At 31.7% G+C, this 19179-nt stretch overlaps 2 protein-coding genes across 3 annotated transcripts; both read left to right on the forward strand.

The window, feature by feature from the left end:
- The first annotated feature begins 9903 nt into the window (after nucleotides 1–9903).
- LOC110664640 (nitrile-specifier protein 5) lies at nucleotides 9904–11418 on the forward strand. Its single transcript, XM_021824412.2, has 2 exons — nucleotides 9904–10062; nucleotides 10285–11418. Exons 1-2 carry the CDS (start codon nucleotides 10033–10035, stop codon nucleotides 11245–11247), a joined length of 993 nt encoding a protein of 330 aa, XP_021680104.2. The 5' UTR covers nucleotides 9904–10032; the 3' UTR covers nucleotides 11248–11418.
- A 154-nt stretch (nucleotides 11419–11572) lies between these two features.
- On the forward strand, nucleotides 11573–15836 carry LOC110664639 (nudix hydrolase 7). Of its 2 annotated transcripts, XM_021824409.2 has the most exons (10): nucleotides 11573–12008; nucleotides 12346–12387; nucleotides 13704–13927; nucleotides 14050–14115; nucleotides 14287–14424; nucleotides 14744–14821; nucleotides 14903–14953; nucleotides 15069–15103; nucleotides 15338–15446; nucleotides 15584–15836. In XM_021824409.2, exons 1-10 carry the CDS (start codon nucleotides 11876–11878, stop codon nucleotides 15770–15772), a joined length of 1065 nt encoding a protein of 354 aa, XP_021680101.1. In that variant the 5' UTR covers nucleotides 11573–11875; the 3' UTR covers nucleotides 15773–15836. The 2 variants fall into 2 exon arrangements, with proteins under 2 accessions (XP_021680101.1, XP_021680102.1); XM_021824410.2 differs by lacking the exon at nucleotides 12346–12387.
- Nucleotides 15837–19179: the final 3343 nt, after the last annotated feature.

A 19179-nucleotide genomic window follows, 5' to 3' on the forward strand; every position in this document is an offset into this window, starting at 1 on the left:
CTGGGCAATTTGGTTCTGCCAGATTTGGTGACCTAAGTTTGGTTGGCAATTTGACTAGGTTATAGTCAGAATTTGGATTTGTGTTCTTCATGAAAGTTTTAGAGCTATATCTCAGCTATCTTCTGGTAAAATTTCAGGTCAAATGGACCCTTCGACACTGAGTTATGACCAAATGAATAAATACTGTTCATTTGGTCATTTTACCCAAGCAGAATGCAAGTCACCCGGATTAGGACAATTTTTAGGTCAACTTTGTTTGATTTTCTGGGCAGGGTTTCTCCACCAAAGTTGTGCCATTATGTGTCTAGTTTCATGTCCAATTAGCCTTGCACCAATTGAACCTACGCAACTCCATTTATGGCTGCCCAAACCTGCTGGACTCACAACCAGTCCTGCAGGTCACCAAGGGCAGCATGCCTAAGCTCAACTCCAACATCCTGACTCACTTCAATTCCTCCTCACACATATTCAAATGGTCAATAATTGACCATTACAAGGTTAATATACCATTTCATGAGCAAACCCTAATTTTTTTTCACAAACCCTAATTTCCAAGTGTCCATTTCATGCTATCATGCCATCTAACACATCCAACACACATAATCCAATATCTAACTCAAGTTTTCTCATCACAAACCACTTCTAAACAATTCAAGTCATACAAATCAACAAATCTCATCCTTCTTCTATGGCTGCAAATTTTCATACACACTTCAATATAATTGTTTTGTTCAATTTTTCAATAAACTCTCATTTAATTAGTCTTCCTATCAAGGATTAAAAAGAGAGGGAAGTAAGTATAGGCACTAACCTTTTTGAGCTTCACTTAACCTTGATTAAACCTTCCTAATCTCTTTTTCTTTGGCTACCAATAGCTTTTTCTAGGTAAAAGATCAAATTTTTATGAAGAAACTTGGCAATTTTGGTGAACAAATGGAGAGGAAATTCAAGCTTTTAAGCTTAAAAATGGTGGAACCTCTTCTCTCTCTCTCTCTCTCTCTCTCAACATTTTTGGCTGCCCAAAGCTTGAAGATGCAGATTGTTTTTCAATTTTTGGTCTCTTTTATCTCTTTTAATGAGTTTAACAAATTGTGATTGGTGGAGGAAATTTAAATGACATCATATGATGTCATAATTAGCATTTTCTTTCATTTTCTTTTCTTCTCTTCTCTACTCATTTCTAATTTAATTTTTAGCAATATTTATTCATATTTTAGATCATAATAATTCTTTACTTAACTGGACAAGTCGGCCAAAAATCATCTCTGAAGATAAAATGACCAAAATGCCCTCCGTTTGGCTTAACAGACTAAAATTGTCTGTACTGATTGAAAAATTTTTCTAAACCTTTTCTTGGCATTCTAATGCCATAGAAACTTCAATGACTCTTCTCTACAGTCCCAAAAATTATTTCATAAATTTTCCTCCAGGTTTAGGACTCCTAGTTGTGAGAACCGCAACTTTCCATTGGGTTACCCATCGCTAGGGCCCCGGCTCATTTAACTTGGTTGTATTTTATTTCTAAAATTTTTCCTAAATTTTTCTTATTAATATTTGAGTTATTTGTGACTCCTCACTCTAGTCTAATTATTTTTCTAAACGTTCTAGCTGTCCGAACCGACACCGATCACCGGAACAGAAGAATATATGGAATTGTTATAGTAAGGGTGTTACAGATGTTGCATTCCACTCTTTAGGATGCATTAGCTTTAGATAGCTATAGAAATTATACTTAAAATTGGTATTTTACTCTTTGAGTCGAACGCTCACTCCTGTTCACCTATTTTTTCAGAATACAAGAGGCCCTTTATTTAGTTTAACATGCTTTCTTCTTCGTAGGTCTACTATCGGTATTTAATAGTATTTTGTTCTTTTATTTTGTTCTAGAACTCCGCATGTATTATTATTGTTAGTGATGTATTCATTAGGATCTGTCATGTATGTATTAACTGGAATTGTAAGCATGATATATGAGTATGCATAGATGATCATTGGGTTGAGTGAGGAAGCTGAGCTCCCATTTGAATTAGTATTGTTATGAGTATATAGAGGGTAAGCTGAGCTCCCCAAATTATTATATATATTGTGCTTATAGGTCAGGTGAGTAAAAAAACTCCCCATTGGATGGTCAATGTCATGGCCGGGCTCTGTCCTGTTGATTTCTTGAAATTAGGCTCAATATGGGCCTTAGGATTGGGTTAAGGAATAGTTAAGCTTACTACGGATCTCAGGGGCTTTTGCAAGTCTGGCCCATAGGTTGGGTCGTGACAGCTTGTAACAAATAGTTATCAATATTCTTGTAACACCCCTATTTATATAGCCTGGTATATTTCACTATTCCGATGACCGATGTCGGTCCAGATAATTAAGAAGATTAGAACCACATCTAAGACAACTAAATAAGCCCTGAACACAAATAATTAGTAACTGTCAGATAGTTAAGTATAAATAAGAAAAACAGAACATAAGAGGTTAAATGAGCCGAGAGTCACAGCGATGGGTGACCTCCTCGGGAAGGACTAGAGGTCAATTTAAACTCAAATTTCAAACCGTAAAATGTGACGCTGCGGTCCTTAGGACTATTGCGAACACACTGGAAAAGAGAAAATCAGAAAAAAGAATTGTTAAGTCGGTCAAATAATTAGGTCAGGGATCCGGAAGAAATATTGAATTATTTGCAAATCGGGTTGAACCGGCGAGGGGCAATTTGGTCAATTGACCCCTAGAGCTGACTCCTGACCTAATTGTTAAATAAAATCGGAGAAAAGAAAATTTTGGGATCAAGAATTAAATTAAAGAATTAAAGAAAAATAAATGAAAAAAAAGAGAAAAAGAAAAAGTTGATAAAGTTTATTACATCATGCATGACATCATACATGATGCAATAAACTTAATAATTAAGAATTTAAAATCATAGGATAATCGTGAATTAATTAAGGTTAAAAATACATAAAAAAAAAGAAAAAAAAATTTATGTTGTCTTCTTCCCTCACCCAAGCCGTCTCTCTCTCTCTCTCAAAGCTCTCTCACTTCACCTTCATGAAAGCTCATTTTTGAGCTTGAAAAAAAGCACAAATTCAGCCATAGAAGTGTAACCTCCTTAGTTAAACCTTGTTAACCTCACTTGAGAAGAAGATTGATCAAGAAAAAAAAAAGAAGAAAAGAAGAGGAAAATTGAAGATTGAATATCAAAGTAAGGTTAGTTCTTTTAATTGAAATTTTAGTTTAATACATGTGTTATTAGTTTAAGTAACTTAGAAATAAACTTACAATCAAAACAAAATAATTGCTGGGGGACCAAAGGAAAATTTGACCAGCCTATGTGGAGGTATGATTTGCATGAGTTTAATTGAATTAAAGGTGAACATGAGCTTGAATGAGTTGAGTGATTATGTTTATATGCTTTGATTTAGTAAAATGTAACAATTTGTGAGTTAGGATTTTGGACCAAGGGTTTGAGAGGTAAAATTTTGAAAATTGATCAAATGGTGTGTTTGACCTTGTTTGAGCTGAAAAATGATCATGTATGACCAATTGTGGTGTGTTGGAAGTGTTGGAACCAAATGGAAATTCGGATTGGTTATGGACATTCTACAGGCAGCATGACCAAGGTCCATTTCAGGGACCAAAACTGAAAATTTACCAGCCCAATTGGTGTGAGGCCAATTGAGAATGAAACTAGACATAAAATGGCACATTTTTCATTAGGGATCATGCCCAGAAAGTGACCAAAACCTAGTGAACAAATTGACCAAATCCAGAATTGGGTGTTCTGCCCTGTACAAAAATGACCAAATGAACAGTGGCCATAACTTGGGCTAGGCAGGTCCAAATGACCTGAAATTTTATCAGTGGAAAGCTGAGACATAGCCCTACAACTTTCATGAAGAACATAAGTCCAAATTATGCCCTTAACTAAGTCATTTAGCCACCCACATAAAACTGCCAGAACCAAATTAGTGCCTAGAAAATCTGGGTTAGACCAATTCGGCCAGCCATGTTCAAATGGCTATAACTTGAGCTACAAAACTCCAAATGGAGTGATTCAAAAAGGAAAATAAAGTTTAGACAATAAGGAACAATTTCTATGAAGAAAACTTAGCCAAATTCTAACAGCAACATGACCAATGAAACAGTGCAAAATAAGACACTAAAATTGAAAATTTAAAATTTTGCCTAAAAGACTTAAGTTTTGAGAAAACAACCAAAACCAACAAATTAGGTAACCAAAATGTGGTATATGGGTGAAATTAGAATTTCCATACCTATTAAGCATTAGAAAGTCAATAAATTGACTTAAATAGTATCGTGAATAGTAACACCGAAATACAAATTTTAAAGAACGTCAAGTTTAGCATATTAAAGCTAGGTATAAGTAGATTTGAATTTATTTTTGGAGTTATGATAAATTGTGATACTGAAACACTGTAAAACCATGTGTTTCAGTGGAAAGGAATACCGAAAAAGAATCCGAGGTGTCGAGTCAAGGCTAAAAGGCGACTCGTATAAGGTTTGTACTTAACATAGAATTTCTATAAATTTTCTTCTGCAAATTATTTTGAATGAATTGAAATATTACATTGTAACACCATTGTCTTGAAATTTTTATTATGCTTTTGATTTAAATTGTTGAAAGGTTACTTGTTTGTGTTTGAAATGGCAATAAATGTTTAGTAAGTTGTTAAGATAGTTTTAAAACCACAGTGTCATGACCATATATTTGAATACCTCACTAGCATGATTAGTGGGGGAAATCAGTTTCGAATTTTGATTCATTCTCTGGCTGAAGTGTTGAGGTGTGTGCCAATAGAAAAAGAAAAAGAATGGGTTCTCATATATTTGAGCTAGCTAACCTTGTGATGTAACTTCTTATAAGCCTCTCGCTATTGAGATTAATATGTTTCAAATGGCATGATATAACTGTGTATTTTTATGAAATTTGTTTTGAGACTTTTGAAATGAAATTGTTTGGATTGAAATTGTATAAGTCATGTTTTGAATTTATTTCTCATGTTCAATTTAATTTTTGAATAAGTATGATTTAAATTCTGCATAAAGATTATTTTAGTATGTTGTGCACCACTGAGTCATAGTACTCAGCGATGGCTATTATTGCTGTCGCAGATATAGAGACTAGAGGAGCAGCAGAGTGAGCTATTGAGGATTGTGGAGCCACCTTCCCTGAAGTTTCATCAGGTATATTTTATACCCTGATTGTAAAAATTATTTTAATGTATGTAAATGCATGTACAAGTAGAACTGGTCATGAGCAGTTGTATAAAGTTTGTAATAATAGTAGTTTGGATTTTTCTAAGGTAAATTTTGGATGAATGTAATTTGTTTTAATTTTAATAAAGTATGAATGAAAGTATTTTGTTTTAATTTGAATGAAATTACTTAGTATTATTTTGGATGTTATTTGAATTAGAAATTACTGATTTGAATTTTTGAAATTTGAGAAATGATGTTGAAATTGGTTGCGATGGAGTTAATTTGATGAAATTGATGAGATAAATCATTAGAAGTGCTTTTTTATAGGTATTTGAAGAACTGTTTTCTCAAAATACAGATGGTATTCTGTCGAAATTTTTATAAAATTTGAGGAAAAATAAAATGGAATAAAAATTTTAACTAGTTTTCAAACTCTAATTAAATGTTTTGATACGTATTAGAAAATGCTCTCCACTTATAAAAAGTAAGAAAATTGTTTTAAAATCCCTTATAGGTACTTAATGAGTTATCGTTAGATGAAGTTCGGTAGTTCATTAGGTATTCTACAGGATCATGTTATGCCTTAGGTGTGACAGTTCTAACCACTTATAGTTATCCTATACCAATGTCGTATATATAATCTCTGTACATGGGCTCACCTAATAATAACTTCAATTTCCATATACTGCATTACTTCTATATTTTGGAAACCTGTCAGGAAAGAGAAGTGGTCTTCCATTCCTGTATGGGTCGCCCTAGCGTTCGACCCATGTTGATTGGGTTGCTCTGGAATGACCCATCCTTGGTGGCTTTAAGGTTGTCCGACTAACCGACCCACATTTACTTGGATAATATGGCGAGTAGCATCAAGTATGGTCTTATGTTTTAATTTGTGATAAAAGGGAACTGGTGGTTTTATACTATTAACAAAGTGGGACATTTTCTCTTGACACCATCAATTGATGCTTATGTGGCATTTAATATTCAATTAAAAATATTTTCTAATTATAATAATGAGTCCCACTTAAATAAAATTTTAAAAAAATACCTAATTTTATATTTTCCCTCACCGCTCCTTTATTTTCTTTCCCATTTTTTCTGTTATAAAATGTTTTCCATTTTTTTTTATTCTTAAGTTTGAAACGACCCCCAAAATCTTACACAACCTCATATCCTTTTTCCTTCTTATAGGAACTTAAAAGCAAGATAAAAATGCCAAATCACTTTATGTGTATGTATGTGCGTGTGCATTAACAAGGTTAAACCTTATCTGCAACATGTTGTGAAAGTCTTTGGGTATTTTTATGGGAGATTACAATGAAATAGTTGCCTCTATATTCCAAATTGGTGGTATTGTTGAACAAAATGATGGCCATGCCATTGTCAACAATATAATTGAAGAAAGCAAACCAGTTGAAGTATCATCAAAAGCATGTATTTCTAAATAAGCTGATTCTATAATCAGCAAATCTTCTAAATCATTAGAAAGCAATAGGGTTGCACAAAATGGTGAGGACGATCTCTTGATGGATTCATGTTCTTTAAAGAAGCAAGATGATGATAATCATGTTGATAATCCAAAAGTATTGACATGATAAGCAATTTTGAGAATGAGATTTTGGATAATGCGAAGAGAGTTAATGGGGATAATAATCTAGAACAATGTTCTTTTGGTTGCTAAGAAGGAAACTGAAAGTTTATCTGATTCTCTTATTCATGGTGAATTGAAGAGCTTTTCATTTGGAGATGTCATTGATCTTATATGTTTAGATCTTTCTAAAGATGAGAAGCAAAGTATGAAGTACTTGAGTTGAATATTGTTGCTACCATCAAGAGTGAAAAGTTGATTGTTCTCTTAATAGAGTTTTTTTTTTCTCCCTCACATCAAGACTTGGGGACAAGTTTATTCCAACCAAGAGAGAAAGACAAAGTTTATAATATAATTTATGAACTTTATTTATTGTAAAACTAGGAAAAGTATATTTTTATTTAAGAATTATTATTATTATTATTAAGGAGTTTTGTTGATTTGGGATTTTAAATTAGGATTTGATCTGTATCTTCCTAATTAGGTTCTAAATCATACAACTAGTAGGATTACAAATACCATATATAGGTCTTAATTCTCTACAAGATTAAATTTTGTTATGACAATTAAATTTAAATTAATAGTATTTTAAAAATTAATTTTTTTTAACAGTGTGTTTAGATGTAGTGAAGGGATATTTTTTAAAGTAAGATAAAGTAAAATATAAAAACTTCTCAAATCTACCAATTTTAAGGGTTAAAAAACTCGAGTTTTTGGAGGTTTTGAAAGCTTCAAAAATCTTATCATTTTTAAAAAGCCATATTCTCAAATAACCTCGTTACTTTAAAACACTTCCCTTGCCTCCAACAAAACGCCTAAACATAGTGTAAGGATTTATTCTTTATATTTTCATTGGGCACTAATATGCAAAATTTAAATAGAGGGACATAATTACTAGCAAAATCATTGTGCAAGGACCAAAATAAATTGATGGACTAAAATGTAAAGACCAAAATAATTGGAGACTAAAATGTAAGGACCGATATAATTGATGGACTAAAATGTAAAGACCAAAATAATTGAAGGACTAAAATGTAAGGACCGATATAATTGATGGACTAAAATGTAAGTTTTCTTTTAATTTAAAATATTTTTAAAATTACAACATATATCTTAGTCAGATTAATTACAACCTATATAGCATGAAAATGAAACGTGAACACAAGAAAACGGATACGAGAAAACGACATTTTAAAAAATATAGGAAATAGAAACGTAGAGGAAACACATAAATATAAAAGCATAAAGGTTATATTTATAAATATTAAATAAATAATACATAAATAAAATAAATATATGGAAATAATTTAGAAATTATGTTTAATTTATCATTATTAACATTTTATTTATTTTTATTGTTAATATTAATAGTATTGTTTAATTTCGTTTGCTTACTTATTGAGAAAGAAATTTAGAATGAATATAGTAAGAGATAGGATAATTGTTTTATAACTTGTTATTTTATTATAATCTATTATATTTTAATAAGTCTTGAAGATAAAAAAAAAATAGAAAAGGAAACAAATTAAAGATCAATAAAAAAAAAATACATGGCATCACCTTTCCCTTTCTCATCTTCCTCTTTTCGTTAATTTTGTTATGTATTATAAACATTGCCAAGGAGAGTCTGGTAAAGCAGTTGATTGATCCAGCAAGCTTAAGCAAGAGAGAAAAATAAGATTGAAGGTGGTTTTGGACAGCTTCACAATGAGTTTTACGAAGAGAATTAAACAAGGCCAATCGTAAGCTAAAAGCTATTTCTAACCGTTGGAAACGCGTTTCTCATGTGGAAACGTATTTTCATCCTTTAATTTTTCCAAACATATGTATTATGAACGTGTCTTATTATTTTCATCTCGAAAACGTTTTCAAAATGAAAAAACGTCATTGATTGAAGTTTCTTTCACATATTAATGTTCACTATCAAAATATTTTTGTAAATATAAAGTCAATAATAAAATATAATAATTTAAATCGATAATGATGTAAGCTAAACTTAAAATTTCTTGATCTCAACATCTAAGTGTTACCTAATTCTATCATCATACCAAGGCTTGATTGAGTTAGCACTAGTAAGTAATACTTGAATGAAATATTATTTAATCAAATATTAAATACCATGGATAAGCATGTCATATGTCAGCATGGCACATTTCAACCCACCAAAACTAGAATCCTGTACTTTGATAAAGAGGGTTATTACTTAATTGTATTTATGATCACCATTATTACTTAATTATCCTTCTATTCCAACCTATATTTCCATATTACCCTCCAAAATGATTAGCTAATAGTTAATTCTAAAAAATTCTCTACATACATTTTGTTTCATTATTGTAAAATCTAAGATTCAAAATGTTATATAATATAATATTTCAAAAAAATATAATCAAAATTTAAAATTTTAATTATTGAAATGAGTCTAATTTCCACCATAAAAATGAATGAGTTGTATTAAAGGCTTAGTATGTCCTTCCTAGGCTAACTTTAGATGGCTGAATAAATGGTTAAGAAATTATTTTCTAAAGAGAATCCTCCTTAGGTTATAAACAGATAAATCTTAACATAAAATATTTTCATGTGATATAATATAAGTATTATCATCACTTTTACTTTAAATATAGACACAATTAATTTTTAATATAATTTTTTTAAAATTTTAATGCAAAATATATAGCATTAGAAACACTTAAATAGGATTTCATCTCATATGAAATTACAATTGAATTATAATTAAATATATAAATAAATATATATATTTATTATTTAAAAGAAAACTACAAAGTGAACATAAATTTTTAAAATCTTCTTATATATACATATTTACTCAGTGGGCCATATACGTATATTTGTCTACTCATAATTAAATTGTTATTATAAAAAATGAAATTGCTGCATATTTTATCATTCTCGAAAAGATTATAATAATAAAATAATTAACAGATTAAGAGATTGCAAGCTTTTAGCCTTCCCCAGTCAACGTTGGATTGAAAAGTTACTCTGCAGGAATCCCAAATTTCCCATATTGAATGCCCAAATTACCCTTGATGAATGCCCAAATTTCTGGCAGTGACGATGAGAAATATCGTAAATAAATGCTAACAATGGACAGATACCATGTGATGATGAAACCCAGTACACCCTCTTCTTTAAAATCTTCGCCTATAAATAAAAGGCATTTACAACACTAAGGGTACGGCGGGGACTCGTCTGGTGTCATTGTCCAGCTTCAGATGGCTGTAGTGCGAGCGAGGTGGGTCAAGGTAGGTCGTCTCTTTCTCTCTGTTCTTGAATTCTTCTCGTAATCGTGATTTTTGGGAATTCAAATTCTTGTTATTTTCTGTCAGTTTGGTGACTTTCTTGAATCTTTTTTTATTTCCAAAACCTCAAATTCTTGAAATGGGTTCGGGGTTTTTCAATTTTGCACGAGAAATTTATGGCTAAATTATCCTTAGATTGATGGTTTTGTTCTCTGCATGTCTCAGCTTGATCAGAACGGACCTGGTCCTGGAGCAAGGAGCTCACATGCAATTACCCTTGTAGGTCACAAGGCCTATGCATTTGGTGGCGAGTTCACGCCTCGTGTCCCCGTTGACAACAACATTCATGCCTTTGATCTCCAGACCCAGACATGGTCTGTCCTCCAAGTCACCGGTGACATTCCTCCGCCGCGGGTTGGTGTCATAATGGCCGCTGTCGACAAAACTATATATGTATTTGGTGGCAGGGACGCTACACACAAGGAGCTGAACGAGCTCTACTCTTTTGACACATTTACAAACAAGTGGACTCTACTATCTACTGGCGACACCGGCCCTGCTCACCGGAGTTACCATTCAACCGCCTCTGATGATCGACACGTGTATGTCTTTGGCGGTTGTGGTGTTTCGGGTCGATTAAATGATCTGTGGGCTTATGATGTGGTGGAAGAGAAATGGGTCCAGTATCCAACAGCAGGGGAAAATTGCAGAGGCAGAGGTGGACCTGGGCTGGCCGTAGCCCAAGGAAAAATATGGGTTGTTTATGGTTTCGCCGGAGAGGAGACGGATGATGTGCATTGCTTTGATCCGGCGGACGGGAAGTGGGAGCAAGTGGAGATAAGTGGCGAGAAACCAACGGCTAGAAGTGTATTTTCAACTGTTGGGATTGGAAAATACATAATCATATATGGTGGGGAAGTGGATCCCAGTGACTTGGGGCATCTGGGTGCCGGGAAGTTCACCAGCGAAGTTTGGGCGCTGGACACGGAGGCTTTAAGGTGGCAGAAGGTGGATGATGGGTTGGGGGCAGAGAACCATCCAGGGCCAAGAGGGTGGTGTGCATTTGGTTCGGGTAAGTTGAATGGGAAAGAGGGACTTTTGGTGTATGGTGGGAACTCTCCGAGCAATGATCGGCTGGATGATATTTTCTTCCTCAGTTGTTGCCTTGATGCAAATGAAAACGACTAAAGGAGTATTTTTGTAATTATGAGTGGTTTGTTTAGAGTATGTGTTTGTCTGTGAGCGTGAGTGAATAATAATTGGGGTTTTTACTAAAAACTCCCTGGGGTTAGACTAAAATTATAAGTGTAGCATTTTTTTTTTTTTAATTTATAATAATTTCCTAAGCAAGCTTGTTATTCGATTCTTGATTTCTATGATTTCTCCACATACTGAATAGGTTTTGTTACTACAACATAATGTTCTCTTGAAAGTGATCGATTCTTTTCTTTTTTCTTTTTGGTTTTTTGGGTTAATTCAGATAGTGTAGATTGACTTTGGACACTGTGGTTTAGTATTTTGTTAATATAATTCATAAGAAGGTTCTGTTTTCATCATTTTCAGCAAGAGCAATTCATAAGGAGGTTCTTGGTTTTGGGTGTTCCACACTCCTGACATTTCAAGGTCTTCCCCTTTTTCCAGGAAAATAGAGCCAGTCAAGATTTCAAAGTCTTGCTCCTCAACTGCGAGGAATTTGCACACTGGATTCTAAGAAAAACTCTATAAATTCAAAGGATTCACCAAGTCTTAACCACACAAGCTTTTTACTTTCTCTTTTCTCTTCCCCAAGCATTGTTTTATATTGATTTGTTCTGTCATGCAGAGGTTTAGAAACATCAACCTGTACCGTCTTTCCTGTAACACTTCTCTACCATCATCTTCTAAATTCCTTCGTCTTCCAAGGAGGACATGTCTCTGTACTGTATCTTCCTGGCTTGGCTTTTCAACAGGTATGAACGCAAGTTTTTGTTGTATTTGGTGTTGGCTTGCATCAGAATTTTTCGGTCATTTCAGGAGGAAAATTGGCATTCTGCATATGGTGTGGTGAAATTATTGTCAAAAAAAAAAAAAAAAGAATTGAAAATATGTTTTTGTTTTGCACATGGAAAAGGTATGGGAACTCGCACAATTTGTTCTCCCTTGAATGTTTAAGATCAGAAAACCTATAGGCTATAGCGCAAATCTTCTTTTATTCTTGTGCTCTTCTATTCTCGCTACAACTCTCTAGAATTTGATTTTGTTCAAGATAAAAAGGCTAATGGGAATGGATTGATGGGTTAAATGCAGGCATACTTCTTCTGGCCTTCCAATTGCTCTCCATGACCAGGAGTGAGATCTTTTTACTTCTGTTAGGACACATTAGAATCACTATCATTATGAGTTAGAAGAATTTTGTTGTGCAATTTTTTTTTTCTAACTCTTGAATATGTGGGTATTTCGTAACTTTAATTTAGTTCTTGTATCTTTTACTGTGGACAACAACACAACTTTATGGCAAATAATATATTTTATTAGATATCACTTGTTTTATACTTTGAGGGATTGAGTTTTAGCTTATAAATTTCATTATATTTCTCTGTAGAAATATGAATGTATATTCAACAAATGTCTATAGATCTTATATAGGGTTCAAATGGTTTGGTAGTTATCATAGCACTAACAAGTTACCCATTGACAACCTTGCAAAAGGCTTTCCTACATGTACAAAACTTCCTTCAAGCTTCTAAATTAAGGGCCTATTTGTTTAGCGGTAGTGGACTAGCGGTCAGTTGTTGGCTATCAAACGGCTCGCAGTCAGTGATTAGCTGTTTATAGTCTATGATTGTAATTAATTGTAAAACGTTTGGTAATTTAGCAGTTGCGGTAGCAATCAGACTATAAAATTGCAAATAAGACCATCTTTATAATGTGAAAGTTTTATTTATTATATGTAAATGAATTTCTTCTTTTAAATTAATTGTTTTAGTAATAGTGAAATATGCAAGTATAAAATTATTATTTAATATTCTTATATTTTAATTAATTATTTATTTTCATAACTTTAACGAGTTAGTATATATTTGGCAATATCAATATATTTATATATTAAAATTTAATGTTTTATTGTTACATTGTATTTTTTAATTATTTTGAAATCTAATGATATATAAGTGCCTTTATTAATTTAAAATTTTAATTATAATTTATGCTCTTGCTTTCTGTGAGCTAAGAAAAATTCTTGCAAATAAAACTGTGTCTTCTTGTCTCTGTGTTTTGAAGTTGTCATGTGAAAGAAATGGGTTTATTAATTTGTAGACTTTTGCTGAAGCTTCTCCTTCACTTTATTTACAATCTGTAATCTCTGATTTCTTTACATCCTACAAATTCATTGAAATTAGAAGGCCTTTTGCATGACCCTAATTGTTGACAACACAAAAACACCAAATAACTTTACCATTCCATATGTCATGATGCATGGACTATTATTCTAGGACTCTAAAAATCAAGTTAAAACTAGTCAATCTCTAACAGGTTATGAATAGAGATGTTAAAGACTGCAGGGGGTTGCTTTTATTTTCCCCCCATATAATTTCTAATAATTAGAAATGCTTAGTTTGGTTTGGTCTTCATAAAAGTTATTAATTGCTATTGTCTTACTCCTTCAGGTTGCAGTGACAGTAGTTCATTCTTGATCAAGAATTTTTCAGCTTCAACAGCATCATTGACTGTTAAGGCATGGATGGAACCTGAAAGTAAAGCTAAGCAGATTGGATTACTCAATGTAACAGAGGATTTATATGATGGAGTTACTGTAGATATGAAAGAGCCTATGGACGCTAAAGTTTTTGTTTCTTTACTTAGGGCTTCCATATCAAAATGGAGGCAACAGGTACTTATTTATTACCATGTCCCATGTCCCATGCCCCACGCCCGTTTTGATGATGCTGCAACCTTTAAACTCAATGTATCTAATTTATTTTATGTTACTTTTCATTCTCTGAAAATTTTTAGGGGAAGAAGGGTGTTTGGATCAAGTTACCCATTGAACTTTCTAGTCTTGTAGAACCTGTGGTTCAGGTAAAGGCATCTACTAGAACAATATTTTCCCAATCAAATTAGGGTTAATAAAAAATTTCTGGCCAAAATGAAAAGGAAAACAAGAAGATAAAAGATTAATATTTGGAAACTACTATTATTACATCAATCTTTAACTTTTCTAATGCTGTTCTGCTAATTATAATTGTGCAGGAAGGATTCAGGTATCATCATGCTGAATCGGACTACTTGATGCTCGTGTATTGGATACCCAATACTCCTGATACTCTTCCAGAAAATGCCTCCCACAGAGTGGGAATTGGGGCTTTCGTAATGAATAGTCATGGAGAGGTAGTGAAAGGTTATCATCACTGCAGTCTGAGATATTTTTTAAAATGTTTTGTGAGGTATAGTATGATGCTAGAGAATCAGTGCTGTCACCACTGTTTCGTGTTTTCGCAATTTAGAGACCAGTACCCTTTTTTTGCTGTACAAGGGTTAGATACTTGGATTGAATAATAAAGACCTTATTATTTTATTTGTCGATGTGATTTTATAGATTCCTGCATGCAATGTTTGCTAATATGCTGCAATAAGAGATGAAATTACCACTACAATATAGTAGTTCCTCCAACTTCTTGTTTTGAAGTTAAATTCTTTTATTTCTTAGGTACTGGTAGTTAAGGAGAAGAATGGTGGATTTAGAGGTACAGATGTATGGAAATTACCCACTGGAGTAGTTAATAAGGTGAGTGCGTTGATATGATGAAATATGGTGATATCTTCTATGAAACTTTTCTTATCATGATTTCAAGTGTTCCATCCACAGGGTGAGGATATTTGTACAGCAGCAGTCAGAGAAGTTAAAGAAGAGACAGGTGTGAGTATAAATTCATAGTTCATAAACTTAGAAATGGAAATGAGAAGGTAAATATTCTAAATTCTTACATGCCTGCCAAGTAAAATTAAGATATTTTGCTTTTATCTTGTATCAGATTGAAACAGAATTTGGGGAAGTTTTAGCATTCAGGTAAGAGCTTCGCTTTACATTCACAAAAAAAGATTAATTTATGTTAATTAGTCCTTCATGCATCCATCTTTAGATGCTTGTGTCTTCATGTTATAGGCATACTTGTAGCATTCTAAGAATTCATTTGCAGCGTGTTTCATCGGTCATCGGTGTCACGTTTTTTTTTAACTCCGCTCTTTGTATTCCATTTAAAATTCTCGTCCATTCATAATCACTTCTATTATTTGTAAACAGGCAAAGCCACCGATCATTCTTTCGCAAATCAGATTTATTTTTCATTTGCATGTTACGACCACGCTCCTTCAACATTCAAAAGCAGGATTCAGAGGTTGAGGCAGCTCAGGTTTTTATGCATCAGGATTCCTGTTCTATGGCCACTATTAGAATCTACGTTTTGTTTCCACGTTTCAATTCATGATAATCATAACATTTTTATTGTGATTATATTTAATCTTCCCTTCTTTTTTTTTTTTGTCTCAGTGGATGCCAATTCAGGAGTATGTGGAACAATCTTATAACAAAGAACATCAGCTTTTCAAATATGTTGCTGAAATATGCAAAAGCAAGTCTGAGGGCGCATATGTTGGGTTTTCTGCGATGCCCATAGCCACAGCTTCTGGTAAAGATACCTACTTGTACTTCAACAACCTGGATTTTAACAAGTTTTAAGACTTTCCTTGCGGAATCCTTGTACTGTTACTTCAATAATAAGGGTTTTTTTTAATTTTTTTAATTTTTTTTTATTGTAAATGCTACTGCAACATAGGGCTCCATGATGGTCTCTTGACTGAATCCATTCTGGAGGCAAAATAAAGATTGAATAATGAACAACGTTATTGCCATATATATATAACCCAACACATGAATTAAAAAATATGGATCTAACTCATATTTATATAACTTTAAGATTTTCAATAGTTTATCATATAATCAAATGAATTATATAGATTAATTTATAGGTTAGATGTGTACTTTATTTATAGAAATAGTTATGATATATGCAAATGAGAAAAGAAATATTAAGATAAATAAAAATATTATTTATTATTTATATTATTTATAATTATTTTATTTTTATTATTTAAATTAATTCTTTATTTTAATATAAATTCAGAAAGGAAAATGTAAAATAAAAGGGGAAAAACTATCTTATCCAAACTTAACTAGACAAAAATCTTGAACCGAGTGAAATACTATTTAATGACAAATAATAGGGAGTGTATAATTGAAATACTACCCTAGGCATTCATCATCCATTCCATATAGATTCTATGAATTATGATAAATGTTTACATTAAAAGAAATAAACAAAAGAATTATAATTTGTAATTTAAAAAAAAAATTGTAACAGATAAGTTTACATTTAAACAATAAGATAAAAGTTTAATTAGCTTATGTATGATGTGATTTTTTTTGGCATCTCGTGACTCTGTGTCCATTGGATCCTGGAAATCTTGCCACATGGGATGGGTTCATATTTTTGTGTCTTTTTTTTCTCTAATGGATAAAATTAATTTTTAAATTTTTAAATTTTTTGTATATCTTTTCAAATTCAATGTTATTTATATAGGTTAAGATAAAATGAATTTTCTATTCTTTTTCTAATAGACAAACCAATTTATAAAGTTTATATGAGAGTATTAATTATATAATTATTATGTATAAATTAAAAATATATGATTAAATTTATTTTATATTTTAATTAAAATATTAGTTTTTTTTTCAAATTTTACAATTATAGGTAATTTTTTTTTTATAATTTTAACATGATTTTAAAACTTTTTTAATTTATAATCAAAATTAATTTTAATATAGTAAAGTGACTTAATTGATCATCATAATTTTTTTACTGTTAATTTATTTTAATTTTCATCGCTCATTACAAATAATAAGTTTTAAGACAAATGATCGGTCCATTTATTTGGATCATATATATATATATATATATATATATATATATATATATATATAATAAGATCCAAATTATATGTAAAATAGACCAAACAAATCCGTGAATAATCACGTAAATTCCACATGACAAATGGACATCAACAGTCATCCACCTCACCACGAGATAAGCCTAATGCTCTATTAGGAATTTACCTATGCAGTGGGTGGTGATATTCATCTACTCTCATTTTTCTTTGGTTGACAAGATTAAAAATCCACAACCAAACCTATGGCCGATTACAAGATTAAAGCCCACATAACGTTGTCAGCCTTGTCAATATAAAAAGGTACACTTGTTTAGGCGTCAGTCAGCCATAACTGCGGCTACTGCAATTGGATATTTGGGACCACTCCCTATGCAACGTTCATCACATTCTGTGACAATATTTGAGAACTTTATGGGTATGTACATGTCCAAAAAGAAAAAGGTGAAAGGAAAGAAAGATGAAATCAAAGCTTTTTTGCAGCTAAATTTGCAACTGTGATTTTAATATTCTAAAGTATTAACATTATTATAAAAAAATTATGACTTAATCACATTCTATTATGTTATTTTTTAATATACAATATAAATCCTTTAAAATATGCCATGAATAAAAATATAAAGATAAATAAATATAATTAAATAATATATTGAACGAATAATATCAGCCCCAAAATTATTCTTCTGGCTTTGCGTATGTGTAAAGTCAATACTAGTGTATAATTCTTGGCATAAAGAAACACTTGGGTAAGATTCAAAATTAAGGCAAGCCATTAAAATTAATATTGTAATCACCTTTTAATTTTAAATTGAAAATGGTGGCATCAGGCATGATGAATGAAGAGTAGCATTACACAGTAATCTAATGCTATATGGATTTGGATTTAGACAATATACACTGTTTAGATATTCTAAATGAAAATAAATTTGAATTTAGTCTAAATTCTCTATATATATATATTTATGATAAGTTTAAAGGCTAAAGGTTTAAAATAAATGCGGTAATTGTTTCCTATTATTTCAAATTCATTCAATTATAATCAAATGTATCAGTTTTACGACATCATAATTTTTAGATTCTTTAATGGGAATTTTTTTTTATTAACAAAACAAAAACAAAAGAATTTTAAATTTATAAATTTCAAATTCTAAATTTTAAACCAAACATTTGAAATCTAAATTTCAAATCTAAGAACACAATGCAAATGCAACTTAATATTTTAAAGGAGACGTACCGAACCATTTTTTTTATAATAAAAGAAAAGCATTTTTTGGGATCAAGATTTTGTCGCTATATTTTGAGCCAAAAGTGCTTGGAGAGTCCTTCAGGTTATGACTCATGCTGTTGGCTTATTTCCCTTCTATTTCCTCTTGTTGCAACTGTTTGGACTTGTGCTCATGGTTTGATGCTGAGGTTCCTCTTTGACAGAGCTCTTTCTTTGTTGCAATTTTGTTCCACCTAAGTCTCTCTTTTTGTCTCATTGGATTTGCTGTTTTGATCCTTTATTTTGGTCTTGCTTTGTGACTGGAATTGGGCGATTCTTATACTTTCCTGGTCAGGTTTTATTCACTTTAACATGCATTGCTCTAGGTTGGGATCTTGGAGAGGCCTATTAATCAGCGTATAGCTGACCTAATCATGCTAAGTTTTTTCTGACATCTCATGTTTAATAATAATCTTACTGCTTATTAAAAAAAAAGACAGATAAATATTAAAATATAACTCATTAATTAATTCAACTCAACTCAACTAAACTTTTATTTCAAAAATTTATTAGGGTCGGATATATAGATTCTCTTTCTCTACTCGAAGTGATTTTGAATTAAATTCTCGAAAGTGTGTAATGCTTCTAGGTTATGTTGTACTACTATCCCCCAAGTTAATTTAGGTTATGCTTCTAGTTAACTAATATTTATTGGTGATGAACTTGTACAATTTTCTTTCTTCACTCTAAATAATTTTAAATTAAATCCTCGAAAATATATAATGCACGTTGTGCTACTCTCTTTCAAGTTAATTTAGGTCATGCTTCTGGGTCACTAATATTTATTCTTGATGAACTTGAACAATTTTTTTTACGAGTCTGATGAAAAACTCATATCATCAAACCAAGTTTTAATCCTTAGAAAGAGAAGAAAGTAC

Source organism: Hevea brasiliensis, chromosome 10 (assembly GCF_030052815.1).
Source record: "Hevea brasiliensis isolate MT/VB/25A 57/8 chromosome 10, ASM3005281v1, whole genome shotgun sequence".
NCBI classification, from domain to species: domain Eukaryota; kingdom Viridiplantae; phylum Streptophyta; class Magnoliopsida; order Malpighiales; family Euphorbiaceae; genus Hevea; species Hevea brasiliensis.

Bases quoted from the DNA above. Each gene is read 5' to 3' on its own strand.
- LOC110664640 (XM_021824412.2), top strand. From the start codon at position 10,033: ATGGCTGTAGTGCGAGCGAGGTGGGTCAAG. The intron at 10,063-10,284 runs GTAGGTCGTCTC...TGCATGTCTCAG, and splicing joins TGCGAGCGAGGTGGGTCAAG to CTTGATCAGAACGGACCTGG.
- LOC110664639 (XM_021824409.2), top strand. From the start codon at position 11,876: ATGCAGAGGTTTAGAAACATCAACCTGTACCGTCTTTCCTGTAACACT. The intron at 12,388-13,703 runs GTGAGATCTTTT...TTACTCCTTCAG, and splicing joins ATTGCTCTCCATGACCAGGA to GTTGCAGTGACAGTAGTTCA. The intron at 14,822-14,902 runs GTGAGTGCGTTG...TTCCATCCACAG, and splicing joins CCACTGGAGTAGTTAATAAG to GGTGAGGATATTTGTACAGC.